The following is a 16,936-nucleotide window of genomic DNA, read 5'->3' as shown; positions in this document are numbered from 1 at the left end:
CGAGGTGCAGGGACCAGGTAGGGGTGCCCGCCGGTTAGTGTAGCTAGTTTTTTTTTCTGTTTGGGGGAATGGGCTCGTCGCACATCTTTTGGCCGAGACGTTTTAGTAGGTAAAAGACCTGCTTTGTAGTGCTGTGTAAATCAGGGGAACTGGGCAATTGGGTGGGCACACACCTAACAGGGTCTATAATTGCTGCTCTTGCCAAGTAATGGAAATGCGGAATCTAGAAGTGTGGGAAAGGTAGAAGAACCCTCAGACAGTTGTCAAATCATCATCAATTGTCAGATTGTGTTCCATGATCATTAATCATCAACCGTTGGATTGTGTTCAACTGTCAGACTGTCCGTCATCAAATTGCTTCTATATAGTCGTCGCATTGTGTTAAAATCTTCATTGTCCAATTGCGTAATCATCAGCCAAGCACTAAATCGCAAGTCGTCGTGAGGACAAACTACGCTTTCGCTGGACTCTGCTTTCAGCTGCTGACCACAGTGGTGTTAAGGGACGATGGACAGCTGTTTGATGCTGTGACTCAGTGTTTTGTCTAGAAGCACGTTGCCCCAGGCAGTGTTCTGGGAGGGGGTTACCTTTTTTTACCAATAAAGACTATTTTGTACTGTCCCTATGTGTGCTTGTTTATCTGTTCACTGAGGAGCAACTGACTTTGTTGCTTGCGTCAGGACTGTGTGACTGTGAGCATACATGTGAGAGCTATTCCCGCGACACCCAATCACGTTACGTGACAGGATATATCTGTCAAATTTCTCTAAAGTACTTGTTGATTTTTCATGATGTCCTTACCTTTAGCTCGAGAACGATCAGCATCCAAGATTTCCTGTGCGGCTCTGATAACTTGCTTTACAACACTCACAGCATGCTGGTGAACCTCTGCATTCTCTCGTGTTAAGATAACTCTGCATTAAACAAGAATTTGAAAAGACAATCAAGCTACCAGCTCAAACAAAGAAATGTTCGAAAACACAGTCAAACTAATAGCTTGAACAAATATTAGAAACCATAAACAAGCAAATGGATTGAACAAACAAATGTTTGAAAACACAATCTAGGTAAAGATGAAGAAATGAACAAAGCTGTCTGTTTAACCCCTTCTTTTGTCTGCATAGCTCTCTTTCTAGGATATCCTTAAAGATAAACTAGACAGGCAATCATGCCAGGCTAGCATATGCTCAAACTGAAGCAGAAAGATTATTTGCTACAATGATCAAATTTTGTGAAGTTTGAGCAAAAAGTACAAAAACTGGGATAAGAAAATCTGCAAAAACAAATATGCCCCCCACACCCAACCCCCCCCCCAACAACAACAACTAACGGATGCATTGTAAATCTTTCACAGAAAAAAAAAACCCCAATAGAATCAAAATTAATAGAAAGATATAAAAGGCACTCAGCAGTCTCAAGCAAGTGACAGGTACCTATGCATGACGTTGAGAAGCTCACGGCACAAGACTGGATCCTCTCCAAGCCTCCTGCGTGGCCAAGAAGAGTCAAGTGCAGTGTATAGGGCTTTGAGGCACTGCACAACAATGTCTTCCTCCAGCATGGCTGTGGTGGAGCACAGTGACTCCATGCAGATACCTGTACAAAGCAAAGTGCTGTTGGACAGATAGCTCACACTGACATTCAGATTAAACTAAAATCAGTAAGTTGAAAAAGACTGTTCAGGGGCCAGTTGCACAACACATTTCTTAAGAACTTTTATGCTTTAAATCTATTTAGATATGAGTTTTATAGAAACACAGTGTACACATAATTTTAGAACTAAAACTGTTTTTAAATAAAATAAAGCTGTTTAAGCCTGACTTCCCTTCCCATCAGCACATTTCCCAAGTGCTTGTACACCTCTTATTGTATAAGAGCAATTTTTGAAAACTGCTTCTAAATTTGCTTCTCTGGAACAGTTTTAAGATTTAGAAACGTGAAACTAGCCTCAGTCCATTATAATATTTTTAGGATCTTTGACTTGTTTTGTTAAAAAAAATGAGTATTTTCACTGATTTAAAACAAAATGAAAAGCGTCTCACCAAGAATAAGAACAAGGCGATCGTTGTTGACTTCCTCAGGTTTCATGTTGGCCATAGCATTGGCTGGCTGCAAGCTGAGGGATCCAAGAGCTGGCTTATTACTCTCAGGCAAGGCCTCCACACAGCCACCGACACTATCAAAGCCCTTCTCATTCAGCCATATGGCCAAGGCATATAAGACTGGTGGCCATGACTTTCTGTAATGGGTCTTGGCAGTCTCCATAGTGTCCGGGTGATAAAATGCACCTCCTTCTTGAGGAAGCTGACTTGAATACTCTGAAACAATTTACACATGCATAAATTTAATAAATTTATACAACCTGCTTGCATTCTGGACACAAATTACCGGCAAGTTAGCTGTCCTCACCCCTTTAGGAAGTCAGACACATGCATGCTGTGAGTAAAACTATGCTGCATACTCAACAAATTTTACAAGAAGCATGCACACTGATGGCTTCTGATGACAGAACTTTGAAAAAACTGAAAAGTTGCTAATGAAGATGACAGCACAGAAAAGTATCAGGACTAAAAAGCAGGGCCTTTTTTGGCCATAATGCTCTTCAAATAATAACCTGCAATCTATTTGAACTGACCATAAAACAACAGAGTCAAAGGAATTAAACATAAAGCAGCACAAGAAAATCCTGTCTGCTGATGTACAAAACTCTTTAGAATTTGAACATTCACCTGAAGGAAGTGAGAGCAGAGCATAATCCTTCAAGACGTGGAACCAGTGGCTGCTGAGGTTGGCCAACTCTGGCTGAACAAGGCTGAGGAGACTTTCCCTGCTGTGCTCATAGCCATTCTCCTCCTCCTCATTATCCTCCCCCTTGCCGTTGTATAGTCGCGCTGTCTGGCTGTCTTTCTCTCGAGCCACTGCTACTATGTACACCTGTAGGCAAGCAGACATAGACAAATGCCTGTACATGCCAGCTAAAGATTTCTTTGTTAGAACTCCACCTTCATGGTGATTTCTGTTTTATAGTGAATGCTAATCTAAGAAAAAAAAAACAAACCCCATTCAAGCAGTCCTGTCGCTGACCTGTCCAACAGGTTAACTTGATGTCACAAAAGAACCCATTGTTGTAGGATGTTTTCTGATACTGTGCATGCAAGATGTGTAACAGCTAGCAAGTCTATCATACTATGACTTGATAACCAAGCTAGCTTGTCACCAATAAAAATTGTAAGGTTCTGGGTTCACATGTTCTTTTGGCTCCCTCTTTAAAGGGGTGCTAGTGTGTGTAAATGGGAGGGTTACTGACACCTTAAACTAAACTTACACCTCCTTCTCTCCTTTAGTATGAAATCACAAATCAGTGGAAACACCTTTCTTTTACATAATCCAACATATCAAGAATGAGAAGACTAGCTTGACAGAACTTACCTCAGCCCAAGCACGTAGGACAGCCAGCTTCTCCATTGTAGTTGCACTCTCATTGTAGAGCTGTGTGCGGGCCTTGCCTGTGTTCAGCTTGGCCAGGGATGATACAAGAAGCTGATGTACTCGCCGCAAGTCGTTCAGATCTCGCGCCACCCCACTGCCAATCCACTTGCTACATACCTGGCATGCAAACATACAGTGTTAACATTAAGTACACACACTGTGGAGTCTCTGCTTGTTCCTGCCAAGTAATAATGCTAATAAAAGATATGGAGGCTAACCAGCTATCAAAGTAAACTAACAGACACGAAAATGAGGAAACCCTTTAAAGTGTGAAAATTCTGATGCTCGCTTTACACCTTTCACTGAATCATGACTTAAATTTTACTATGTCGTTTTTCAGTGTTGCAAGATATATATATACACATCATAAACACCGTTTGGGACAGTCGAAATACAGCTGCATAAGCTGTGATGATGCAGTGTATGTGTAATATACAAGTATTTGTTGATTACTGCTTTCTGAGGCATCTTCTGTTTTCTGGTTGTGAACAAAAAAAATCAAATGGAGTTGATGGTGACTTTCTCTTCATTTTCATCTTGCTTTCTTCTCGTACCCTTGGAACACTCCACTTCAATTCGAATTGCTTCTACTATGTGTGCTTCACCAGTTTACTTGGCTAGGTGGATAACTGGTCAGTTTGAAAACTGTCCCATCATTAGCACTGATTCTAGATGGTCAGTTTCAAGCCAGCACAAAGAAATTTTTGAAGTGTTGCGCCATGTTCTCAAATGCAAAATAACTATGGTACTAATGTGGGTTCACGGTCATGTACCTCTCAGCGAAATTTTGCGGGAATCCCACCGAGCCACAGCATAGAATATCCTCTGCACACAAACATTTTCTCTTACACCGACTGTACACTTTTTCCCATGTTTACTACTCCTATTCCCTCTCTCCCCAGCTCTCACTGTCCCATCCTGCCAAACAATATCTCAGGTTGTAATCCCACTTACATCACAGGCTGCTGCAGTGACATCCGACGAAGTGTCTGGAGAGAAAGCTGGCCGAAGCGCAGCTCCCACCTGCACAAAACACACAGCTTTAAAAACAACAAACTGAACTCTCTTACAATTCTCTTACTCTCATCTAAGCACTTTGTTCCACTTAGAGAAAGAGAAGTCTTTTAATGTAAGCAAGTCAACATCAGAAATGCAGGAGTGTGTGTACTAGTGTGTATGAATGGAGAAAACATTAAGTCTGTGTGGGTAACTGTTCAGGGTAGCTCACCTCCCAGAGGGATGAGCACAATAATCACATTCCTGACTAGACAGCCATCAAGGCTAGAGGCCAGGCCTTAGACAACAGTCCAGGAATCAGCAGTTGTGTGGTTTAGTGACTACTTGCCCACTCAGGATAATCTTTCACATTGTTGGTAGAAGTTTTAAATTTTGGTTTATAATGGATAAAGTTGCATTTTTCATATTTTGAGTTTAAAAAGAATATTGATGTATATCAGCAAAACTTTGTAACTAGTGTGAAAAAGATGGAATGTGTTGAAAAGCTTAGTGGTTTTGCAAAGAGTTAATATAGAAAAACAAGTTTTTAGGAATCACCTAGGGGGAGAAGTTGATAAGACTCTTTGCAGCCGAATTGTGAAGTCTTTGGTCCCACTAGTTTCCATGGGATAGCTGTGTGCATCCGAGCAGAAACATGGAGGAGACGAGTGATTTCTAGTGGACTTTTTCTACGGAGTGTCTATGTGAGCCACCCTAGCAGTCACAGGCGATGGGATTTACCACTTCAAGCCTAGCAAAAGCCATCATGGTGATTTTTGCGAGGATTACCTGTTGTGTATTTGTGGTAATTTCCTAGAGGATTACCTTAAGTGAACCCATGCCAATGCAGGGAGATCAGTCCTCCATAGTACAAGTGGAGTACCATAGGTACAGGGCCGTGCTTAGGGGCAGGCGGACGAGGCATCTGCCTAGGGCCCCGCGCTTTTGATTGATATGGTAACTAGGCATATGGAAGTGTAGTCAGCCGTGGCGTGAGGGCCCCGCACATGCCCTTTGCCTCGGGCCCCGCGGGGGCTAAGAACGGGCCTGCATAGGTAGTAATCTTTGATTAATGAAGACATGGATTTAAATGTTAAAACAGCAACACCTGTGACACTTTGTCCTCCTTCACTTTTCTTTGTCCTAATTTCACCAGACAGACCCAGTTCTGGTAGGTTTTTTTCCACCAAAGATTTACTCTAGTGGGAAAAGTTAATACATTGTCAGACTATAGCTAACAGGACCATGAAGTTGCATGACAGGAGAGAGCGTGAAAAAGCAGACAGTATAGTAGTTGTTTGACAAGAGTGTTATTTTAGTGTTTAGAAGTGATTTGTTTATATGAAACGTAGGAAGATCCCTGACTGTGTATCTTGCAGAAGTATTTGTAAGTGTGCTTGATCTAGTTTAGGCACAGAGAAAAAAAAACCCAGAAAAACAAAACAAACAAAAAAGAGAAGAGAAAAGGCAATACCAGTCATATATTTTGGGCGGCCGTAATACAAACACGAAGCCCATGTACCGATGTTTTATAGTTTGTACAATGAAAGAATCCCAATGTTTTATAGTTTGTACAATGACAGAATATGTGTGGATGACATTGTTTATATCTGTTGTATGCCATCCCTGATAGCCAATATCAGGTATGAAGCACTGAAAAAAAGACATTTTCTAACTTGTCTGGACACTCACCTGTGCCTGGTACTGCTCCAGTATAACACATCCAGGAAACTCAGGTTCTGGCACCTTGGCAAATCTACGTATAATTTCCTGAAAACAAAGATTGTTCACTATTATTGTGTAACTTTACCTTTTACTGTCAAATACAGCACATGATCAGTTGACTATTTTAGCTCCTTAAGGAAATAATTCATACTAAAGACCTGAGGAAACCAACATACTTCTCCCTTAGATATTCATTTATTTATGAGCAGCATGATTTTTCACACTACCCATTTCACATTACAGTGTACAAAACACATTATATCTGTGAAGATGCTCACTTCTATGGCAGTGAAGCATCCAGAAAGATTTCACAAAACTCAACGAAATCAGTGCTGAGACTAACCTCAAGAGCAGACATGCCAGCTAATTTCAGTTGGTTGCTGTCAGAAGTGGCTGCGATGAAGGACATGCGAATCAAATCACTCAGGTGTAAAACCAGAAAACTCCCTGTGGAAAAGTCAAAAGACATCATGTCAACATTGGAAAACACATTAGAACTACTGCCTGTGGCAGTGAGGGAAAGGAGATGAGCACCACCCTCACATAAAGCTAGTCCCAAGAAAAGTGGGGTCTCTAACACTTCACCCCCCACCCCAAAAGGGATGATCTTTACCTTTATCTTTACTGCCTGTGATGTGTTTTACGTTGCAAACTGAAAAAAGTAGGTGGTAAGGATGGTAAAAGTACTCACTCTTCTTCCAGCTTTTCTGATATATAATTGCTTAGGTTGGTCACTGGTGTGAAAAAATTCATTTTCTCAAACAGTATTCTGTAAACATGACAATGCATGCCACATGAACTACCTTTATGTTCAGAAGTCTGCTTAAGCTCCTTGGCCTTGATGAGGTCATACTGACCCTCACCCTCTTCACAGGCTACCATGACCTTCATCAGGCACTCCACAGCAAACACTTTGGTTGGCCACCTGCAGCCACAAAGACCACTTTGGTCTGAATGTTGCTTCATGCTTGATAAGCACATCAAATGCTCACATACTATTCACTGACAGAAATTTTCCTACAGAATGAAATTCACACCCTGTAGGTATCATGTTTCTTATATAAGTTTTTCGAAAAAAAGCGCAGCATGTACACATGACAACAAGTAGAATGATGAGGAATTTCACACTTTCACAATTCATAACTTGGTTGACTGATGCTGCCATTACAGAAAAATTATAAAAATTGTAAGAAAAATGATAAAACTTCAAAGCAAGCATCTAGCTGCAAGTTTCTCACTGACCGTGGTGATATAGCTGGGTGGGTGACATCAGGTTCAGCAGCATTGAAACGTTCATCATCATCTTCATTTTCTGCACTGTCATCATCTCCCTCATCAACCTCTGGCTCAGTTGTAGATGAATCTATCAAGGAAAGGAAAAAAAAGAAAAAAGACTGAGAATTAAGCTAATGTTGGTGTAACAGAAAATTGTTTTTGTGCTTAAAATTTAAGAATGTCTTTAAATGCTGAAACAGATTTTGAAAGCTTTATCTTTCGAACTATACTAACCAGTAGATGCTGAGAGCACGTCCTTCAGCAACTGTAACCAGCGAGTGAGATTAAGGATGGCAAGACTTTGAAGAAGGCTGACCAAAGTGTCCTGAACATCTGACACCAGTTTCCCATCCACCTCTCTGTCTAGCATGCTGAACAGTGCTCCTTCCAGGCCCGTCTCTCCAATGTTGCTTGAAGAACGTCCATCCTTTCCATCTCCTGCCAAGGTCAAGGCCATAGTGCTGACCTCCTTGGCTTCACGAGTGACCAGCTGTCGTAGACAGGCAACAGCTGCCCGCCGTAGAAGTAAATGAGAACTTGTGAGAATATCCTGTGAGCAAAAATACAAATTATGTAAATGGGCACATGTTAACAAAACAGTAATAAAAAAATTAAAAACAATCTGATATAAAATATGGACAGAACAAGGGTTCGTTTTGTTCTTTCTTAAAATGTAAAAAATTCTGGTCAACACTAAATAACAAAAAATATAAATGGGAATTCAGGACAATCTGATAGACTTAATAATATGTACTAACACAGAGGTGTGGAACGAGGGTGTTGACGTTGACATGGCGTGGTGCAAACATATGCAGTTGCTGTAGGCAGGCAATGGCCTCTGCCTGCACAAGAGAGTCGGGATGGTCCTGCATGATGCCACAGCATACCAGGCATGACAAGCGGGCCGTTGCCACAGGTCCCGTGTTACCTGGCAATGAAAGAACATGATCTTTACCTCCATAGAATTCACAGGAGATTCAAGATCTTTACTTACATGAATGGAATTTACTGGCAGAAAGCCTGTAGCAGCACATAAACACTACAACTAACCAAGATATGAGTGTAATTCTTTGGGCCCAATGAAAATCCAGATTTATGGGTTTGATCAGTTATCGTATTCTAACTCCAGAAAGCTGAGAATGACATTTTAATAAGCACACTACAAAGGGCTGAGCTTTAATCATACTCTGAAGGTCTGGTCCAATGGATGTGATGAGTGCAGACAAACATTTTCCCAGACATTGATGTACATCGACAGTTGCTGGAGGAACAGTCAACAACAGCTGCAGTACAAGTGACAGCGTAGGTTCAACATAGCTTCGGAACATTGGTCCACCAGAGTCTGCAATCAGTGCCAGGGCGTGTAAAGCCCAAACCTGCAGAGAATAAAATAGTTTTTTTTTAAATATCTTTTCTGAGGCTCCAACAATAATATGATGTGACTTGAGAACCAGAGCTGCTCGTCTGCAGCATACTTTGTGGAAAACTACAATTCACAAAGGAGCTTCTTCTGTTCAACAACAGACAGTAGTTCCTTTTTAGTTTCTAGTCATACCTGTGGTCATAGTATCTGGTAAAGAAAGAATAAGCAAACAACATGACTGATCTAGTTTGAAATCTAGGTGGCTGAAGAAAACACCACAGTAGATGACAATGAAAAGGTATCAAAAGAAAACAAGGTGGTTAGTACAGTTATCCATGCTGCAGAATGCCAATGTGGCTTCAATTACCTGAACAACTGGAGAGTTAGAGTCCTGTGCTAGAGCCAGCAGAATGGACACAGATGTATTAAGGTGCTGGCCGGACCCCATCCCTCCCACATAGCGGTGAAGACAACCCAAGGCCAGGGAGTGGCCAGTGCGACTCACCACGTCTCGTGCTGACTTTAGTCTACAAAACAACAATTTTCTTTACTGCTGGAACTCACTTCATTACTCTGCTGCATTTTTAAGTGTCTTTATAACTGCTGGAATAACTACAAACACAGGTTATAGATATGCTTTCATTCAAAGCAAACAAAAAGAGACTGTCAAGAAAGCATCGTAAAACAGATCTACTTCAACCGTACTGCTGCGAGTTGGCTGAGCCAAAACTTATGCTCACATATTAGAAGCAATAAGAGTAAGGCACACAATAATACCTGATACAACAAAAACAGTTTACCAAACAAAAGCTACTTTACACTTACTTATCAAAGCTGTGCTGGGCCATCTCAGCAATGAACTTGCTGTCACCAACCACCTGCGCCATGCGCCCTAAGGCTTCACCTGCTGCACAGCGCAGGATGGGATTAGAGCTGCCCAAAGCATCCTGAAGACAGAAGCACAAGGTGAACAGTACCATGACAGAAATGTAGACGAACATAATATTTGTGATGATTTACTTCTGGCACTTTGCTTAAAAAGATAGTCAAATGCTGATTAGGAAAATAATTTTAAATACTTGTTTCATCATTTCATAAATTATATATTTTCAAACGAACTATAATCACAGCCAGTTTACCATGATCAGAGTAAATGCTGCTTTTCTGACATCATCCTGGCCCAGTGATGATTTTATTTCAGAGAGACTCTACAAAACAAGAAACAGGAAGCAACGATTACTTTAAAAAACAAGAAAAGAAAGCAAAAGCCACTCTCAAAGCTAAAAGCTATGGGAAAGGACTCCTTAAAGTCCTCAAAGTACATACCATGCAAAAATACTTACTATTTAATAAGATTACAATGAAAATCTTTTTTAAAAATTTTATTTCAGAGCACCTTACCGCACAAAGAAAGTCATGATAAAAGGTGCTTTAGCCACTGCACCACCAACTACCCCAGAAAAAAAAATGATTGCTTGAATTGTAGCTTTCCACCACTGAAGAATACTCAGCTACTTTCATCAGAGCAAAACCTAAAAAGAGACCCCCAAAGCAAAAAAAGTACAATACAACAAAACCAAAAACACATAACAAAAAAAATACCCCAACAAAGGTTGATTGAAAAGGATTATTGAAAAACAAATTGGAAAAAAAACCTAGCAGAATTCTTCTTAATTTTTTTCCTACCTTCAAAGCACAGAGCACAGCTGTGAAAATGTTCATCTGCACAGCTTGTTGCCGTGACGATTTTGCCTGGCGAATGCATTCGATGAAATGTTGCAGCATCTGGTAGCGATGCTTGTGGGCCACATGAGGGAAGATAACCCCATACAGTCTTACTGAGCTGTCAATAACAGCCACACCCAGAGGCAGTGGTCCAGGAATGGGGTCACTCTGGAGATAAAATGGATCCATTTATCAGCATCATTCTCACCACCACAGCCAAGAAATTAGCAGAATCAGAAAGCCCAAACTACCTTCTGTGTACATGAACCCACACACAAGTGCATGCATGCAAGCGCATGTTCACCACCCCATATAGTACACTGTAAATTCATAGCCCAAATAACTCTTGGGCTTAAGCCCTGAAGGTTAAATGATATCAATTCCCAAAAACCTGAGGGAACAGCTCAGCTCTGTTCACAAGCTGTAAGCCTTTGAACATCGCAATACACTGAGTTTTGAAAAATGGTCAAGATCTCATTTTCCTCAGTATCATAAAGATTGGATTGCTGAATGGGCAAAGCTTTATCAGGATACAACCAAAAGTCACACAAGTTCAATTAGAATTTAAATCAATCCATATGTGCTTTAATTTTTTTTTTTTAATTCCACTGTGCATCTTTGTAGTAAACTAATGACAGCCTTATCTCAGGATGCCAGAAATTTTTAGTTTAATTTCATATTGGATTTAGGCTAGCCTTTAACAGCTGGTTATATTTTTCATCTATCTTATTGTGTATGTGTGAATTAGTCTGTTGGTTTATCTTTCAACTACCTCACTGTTTGATGCAATGTGATGAACCAGTTAATTCTTATTTCTACGAAACATGCATTCTGGCATGGCATCTGCTGAAGAACTACTCACAGGAGAACATCTCATGTACAGAGACTGGGCATCATGTTCCAAGGCGCCAGATCCAGAGGCACTGTTGGGCTGCAACTGTCAACAGAAGAGTTGGAACTTTTACTGGATGGGCAGTTCATCCCAAAAGAATTGGAGCAATAAAAGATGTATAGGCAACATCTGTCTCAAACAACTGTAGCAAAATCTACAAAATCTCAAAGTCTAGAATTTAGCTTATATACTGCTGTTTTGAGATGCTGATTCAAGTTTAAAAAAGAACACTGAACATGTTTTAACTGTGCTAGTGTTTATAGAAATGCAATATTTAGAACAATGTCAAAGGTTTTTTCACAAGCAGATACACAATTTCTTCTAGTATTTCACCTTCTTGTTGAAGATGTATGTTTATGTGGCAGGGCTTTATAATAATCTAGTTTTCAACAATACATTTTGTGTATAGCATATCTTATTCTTAAGATATTTCCCACAGGAAACTTTGCAAACATTTTGAGGATGTTTTCAGTTATCAGTTTCAAACTGCAAGAAGCAGCATATATACATATATATATATAAAGTCATGCATATCCATAATAAAAATAAAGACTTAAATTTAGAAGATCATTATATAATAAATACATTTTCAATTTTTTTTTTAAAATAGCCAGGTTTTACAAATGTAACAAATATTGTTTTGAGTTATGTGCAAGATCTTTTGCATATTTTTCAACAACTCTGTTTATGTTGGGTCACCAAACACCTATGCAAAAATAATTGAAGAAGAAGCCAAAAGACTATGTATGAAATGCCAGAATGTTAAACCCTTAACTGATTTTTACAAACATGCTTGCACATGATAAAAATCATGTCAAAATATTTAAAACTGAAGAATACATCCTACAGATGAAAAATTGTAAGAGAAAGATGAGAAATAGTGATGATTAATAAAAGAAAGTCTGAGAAAGAGGGTAAAGGGACGAAGTTCAAGCCACATTTAGATCACAGTGGCACATTCACTCACTAAAATTTGCTTTCTCGTCTTCCACAGCTCATGCTGGTGAAATATTATGCATCCAGAAAAAAGTGCTCATGTCACAGGCCTACCATGTCATTCATAACAAGCACATGCAACAACAGGCCATATCAGTTTTAGAGTAGCAAGAAAAAAAATCTTCTATACAGCCATAACTTGTTTGTTATGTGGAAGGATACATTTAAGTAAAAATAGTAATCTTAGCCTTTAAACAACAGCATGCACTTATTTTAACCCTTTTGTCTTAAACTTATGTTGTACTGCTTGATAACATTGTCAGTCTTTCTGTTAGTCAGAGGACTTTATCTTCTCTGGGTATGAGTCGAGCCACTTAAAATTTAAATGCCCACTGGAGTCATTCCTGCATGCTCTGACCCTAGCTGCTAATTCAGCAGAAACAGTCTCATCTCCTAGCCTACTGCATATGGCTGCTGATAGAAAGCTTCTGCCAATTTTGTACACATATTTACATGCCATCAGCAGTCAAAAAGACTAGATGCTTTCATTTTCAGCACAACCAAACAGAAAGTAAATAAACACTCCAATTTCATCTACCACAGATCTGGTGCAATTACAACTGTATTGATACAATAGAAGCTGTCTGGGGTCAGCAATAAATAAGGTTAGCACACAGGTTGTCTCTGTAAACAAAAGATGCCAAAAAGTCAGACTATCACTTATCTATCACTTGTCTAGCACTTAGGGTCTACGGGCAGCTTTACAAGTCCATGCAGAAATTAGGGACAAGGACTAAGATATGTAATTTCCTGAGTGCTGATATTACTCAGGTTGTTAATTTTCCCCCCAATTTGTGAATGCCTTGCACGAATTGGTTTAGAACACAGGCAAAATTCGTGCTAATTAAAAAAAAAAAAGGAAAGCCACAATGTCAAGATTCACACTTACTTGAAATCAGCGAGCAATACTTACACTTTCTTTATCCACTCTACGATTAGGCTCAAGCTAAACAAAGATACCACAGATTTGAAGTTTTTCCAGAGCTGACCTGGATCAAGGAGACTGGGAAATGAGACTGTTGTCTAATTTTTGTATATACAACAAAAATGTCTGAGCGCTATTTTATGTTGATAAGGAATATTTCACTAAGCTCAATGTAACCGATCCATAGAAATAAAATTTAGGGAAAATGAACAAGCAAAAATGCTCTTAAAGCAAATACCAGAACTGCCAACAACCTAGTGAGCCATATGAAATGGAAAAGAGATGGTGTTATAAAAACAAACAAAGAAAGTGTTAAAGGGAAAGGCAAGACAAAATCTAAGTTTATCTTAATCGCTATTGTGCTATATCCTTCCTGCACAAAATTTCTGACTGTAGAAAAATCATTTATTTATAAATAAATGTGTCTTGGGTGCAGCATTAAGGCGTATGTAGAGGCTATCCTCTAGCCCTGTCCAATACACCACGGACTCTGAGACATAGCAGGCTTCCAATCTTCTCACTGTGGTTACTAAATACTTCTGTACATTGTCATCATAGATCTCAGGATTATTCCACATATAATTCTGAGTCAGAATACACTGATAAGCCATGAAAGTTAAAAAATACTATAGGGAAAGTTCACTATTACTAGAATATCATACTCAGCTGCCTGGCATGCTTCATGTTCAGGTTTTTAAGTTTTGAGTTAATGGCTCTTGTGTCTCTATCCGTTTGTTTTGGACCATGTCTCTATGAGATTATGCAAATTTGTGCCTGTCTTCTTCGTGCATTTGCCTTTCTTTTGTAAAGTACAATGAGTCTCTCATTCTGCAGGGAAATGCACTACATAAATTCCCTTTATTATTGTTATTGAATTATTAATCAACCACACTTCCATCAAGAATATTTTTAATGTACAACAATATAACTTTTCCTTTACAGTTTGCACCCACAGATGCAAACATCTTCATAACTATAGCTCAACTGCGTCAAAAAGAACAGATTAAAAGTTGCTATCATCAGAGATAATGACCAAAGGACAGTGTCTCTTTATCTTGTGACTCATCCATGCAGTGCTGAAGTGAAAAACTTGCCAGCCTCTGCCATATATTCTTGAATATCAGTGAAAAGAATCAATTCCCAGCAAGACATACCAACTTATATCAGGTGCAGTGTGCCAGGAGTGTACCTACTGCTCATAGAAACACAGAAGAGTAGCTGTGTCTCCAGTGCCAGAGTAAAATATTATTCTGAATTGTAAAAACCATGCAAAAGACAGATAGCCAAAAAATTGCACTGGTGAGTTGCTGAAATGAAAAGTCTTAAAATGAAAAGAAAATAATATTTTGAGACCAAGAATCTCAAGACACAGTACCTGGTCCTCAATAGCTTTGTGATCTGTTTCCTGCAGCCAAGAACCCAAAATTACGCTGTCATCCACGTGGCACATAGAACGCAGCTGTGATGTTGTTGTGTTGGCTGGGTTGTCTGTGAGTGTAAATTCTGCCACCAATTCTCGTAAAAGATTTGGGTACATACCTGTTCAGTTGAAATAAGCACAGGTAAGTGATATTCATCCCTTTTAGTAGGATTTATATATATCATGAAATCATATTCAGGTGAAAAAGCTCAATGTTACCTCAAACATAGCATGATCTAGGAATGGGTATATCTTACAAGTCACACTTTGTAAATAACACTTTTCTGCAGGTGGAAATGGGTTAGCTGAGCCAATGGCAAAAACACTATCCCTCACACCAAGTCACTTTTCACTGTGAAATGGTTTGCAGTTAGAGTATACAGATTATCAACTGTAAATGGATAGGCATGCATTCCAGCAGGAGAGATAAAAATCAACTAAAGAAAGATGATCCATTGGATTAAACAATGAAAATTAAAGAATTTACTGCTATGGGAAACCTGGACACCAGTACTACATTCTCATTCCTGCACCATGTTCAATGATAAGCCTGACTGCTGCTTACTCACCCTCGAAGGACTGGGGTGGAAGCAAGGAAAGAACGTCATATAATCTCAGACGGATCATTGCAGCACTAGCTTTGAGATGGGATCCATACATTTTGATCACACTGGTAAGACTGTAAGACAAATCATTTCCAATATCAGGTTAACAACAAAATATTTTTTTTAATTACATAATAATCCTTATCAGACAATTCTTACTGATTTTATGCTGTGTTTTTTTTTCCCTTGTGTCAAAACATCCATAACAGCAAGAGCAGGAAACTGTCCAATTATTTCATGAATGCATGGCACCAACTTACACTGTAAGAAAATGTTAGGGAAACAAGCGACTAAGTGCTATGTACCGCAAGAGAATGCTAGAGAAACGAGCGACAAGTGTTTCTTTCACCACCAGACAGGCAACATGAGCACAACTAGCAAGATCAATATAGAGGAACAAGATGGGGTGTGTGTGTAATGAACTGAACAGATAATGCTCTATGCTGATCACGGAGAACCTTACACATTCATGATTTTGTCACACACTCTTTCAAAGACTTCTAAAACATCTTCAGCAGCCTGTGGTATATCAAAAAAGTATATCAGCTTTGAGAAGACTACCTTGATTATTCATGCTTGTAAGATTCGAATAAGCACATTCAAAAATCACATTTGCCAGGACAGCAGGAGTTAAAGAAGAGCAGGTGTAAAGAGGAAATAATCCTAAAATTCAAGACACTCACTGTGCCATCATTAGTAGGGCACATTCTAGTGGTGCTAACATCCTCCGTATTACATCCTCTGTCACCAAGTCACGGCAGTTCAGCAGGAAACTGTACATAGCTTTATTGGGAACAGAGAACACAGCATCTTATGGTCTTATCTAATATTTTCAAATATGCACAAATTTTCACTCTCATCGTGGAACACAAAGAACCTCAAAACAAAAGGAAACATTTTAGGATAATATCTGAATAAAAACATTCCTGAATCTTGATTTTCTAGGCAAAAAGGTCAATAGTCATACAAATATCATACCTCCAAGCGCGCCAGCACGCCCTTCTAGAGTCACTTGCCAAGTGAAGGCATCACCTCGTACCTTTTCTGCTTCCAACTCACGCGTGGAGCGAGGAAAAGCATTACGCCATAAAAGCAACATTCGAGGCAGGTGGTTCTTGATCACAGGAGACCCTAGATAAGTGAAAGCAAAGCAATGGGAAGTTTTAGCCCTCTCCTTTCATAGGTCTTAGTTCAGAGTTCATAAGGATACCCTTTATGTTTGGTTCAGATGTCTGGTGTCATCTTACCTTTCCTCCCACCTTCCCCCCAAAAAGACTCTTATCTAGAAAACCACCTACTAAATCTCCATAATAACATGATCCCAATGTTTAAACTTTGTGTTTATAATTGTTACTCAACAGGAAGAAAATACCACTGAAATACCACATAAACTTTCATAAATTTACCTAAAGTCATAAGAGCACCCAAAAGCAACCAGCCAGACTGAGTTCGCTGCAGAGACAAGCGGCTGTTCTGTGAGGCTGTACGCAGCAACTCCTCAGCTATGCTAAAGATTTGCTGCAAA

At 39.5% G+C, this 16,936-nt stretch overlaps 1 protein-coding gene across 4 annotated transcripts in view; it reads right to left on the bottom strand.

Moving 5' to 3' along the window:
• The window catches only part of LOC112570032 (HEAT repeat-containing protein 5B-like), a 51,479-nt gene that overhangs the window by 6,434 nt on the left and 28,109 nt on the right, over window positions 1-16,936 (bottom strand). For 3 of the 4 annotated variants that reach the window (XM_025248213.1, XM_025248215.1, XM_025248214.1), the window contains exons 11-34: window positions 16,818-16,929; window positions 16,390-16,542; window positions 16,095-16,194; window positions 15,376-15,485; window positions 14,762-14,925; window positions 13,375-13,407; window positions 11,436-11,510; window positions 10,535-10,741; window positions 9,988-10,056; window positions 9,674-9,795; window positions 9,216-9,375; window positions 8,672-8,861; window positions 8,244-8,413; window positions 7,720-8,035; window positions 7,453-7,573; window positions 7,014-7,135; window positions 6,554-6,657; window positions 6,178-6,255; window positions 4,444-4,512; window positions 3,430-3,606; window positions 2,730-2,934; window positions 2,043-2,318; window positions 1,434-1,596; window positions 802-914 (exon numbers count right to left, since the gene is read on the bottom strand). In XM_025248213.1, the coding sequence (XP_025103998.1) occupies window positions 802-914; window positions 1,434-1,596; window positions 2,043-2,318; window positions 2,730-2,934; window positions 3,430-3,606; window positions 4,444-4,512; window positions 6,178-6,255; window positions 6,554-6,657; window positions 7,014-7,135; window positions 7,453-7,573; window positions 7,720-8,035; window positions 8,244-8,413; window positions 8,672-8,861; window positions 9,216-9,375; window positions 9,674-9,795; window positions 9,988-10,056; window positions 10,535-10,741; window positions 11,436-11,510; window positions 13,375-13,407; window positions 14,762-14,925; window positions 15,376-15,485; window positions 16,095-16,194; window positions 16,390-16,542; window positions 16,818-16,929 (3,409 nt within the window). The remainder of the gene's footprint in view (window positions 1-801; window positions 915-1,433; window positions 1,597-2,042; window positions 2,319-2,729; window positions 2,935-3,429; window positions 3,607-4,443; window positions 4,513-6,177; window positions 6,256-6,553; window positions 6,658-7,013; window positions 7,136-7,452; window positions 7,574-7,719; window positions 8,036-8,243; window positions 8,414-8,671; window positions 8,862-9,215; window positions 9,376-9,673; window positions 9,796-9,987; window positions 10,057-10,534; window positions 10,742-11,435; window positions 11,511-13,374; window positions 13,408-14,761; window positions 14,926-15,375; window positions 15,486-16,094; window positions 16,195-16,389; window positions 16,543-16,817; window positions 16,930-16,936) is intronic. The other variant, XM_025248217.1, reaches the window with a different exon arrangement.

The sequence above is a fragment of the Pomacea canaliculata genome, linkage group LG8 (assembly GCF_003073045.1).
Source record: "Pomacea canaliculata isolate SZHN2017 linkage group LG8, ASM307304v1, whole genome shotgun sequence".
NCBI classification, from domain to species: domain Eukaryota; kingdom Metazoa; phylum Mollusca; class Gastropoda; order Architaenioglossa; family Ampullariidae; genus Pomacea; species Pomacea canaliculata.
This window is presented reverse-complemented; position numbering and strand designations above follow the sequence as displayed.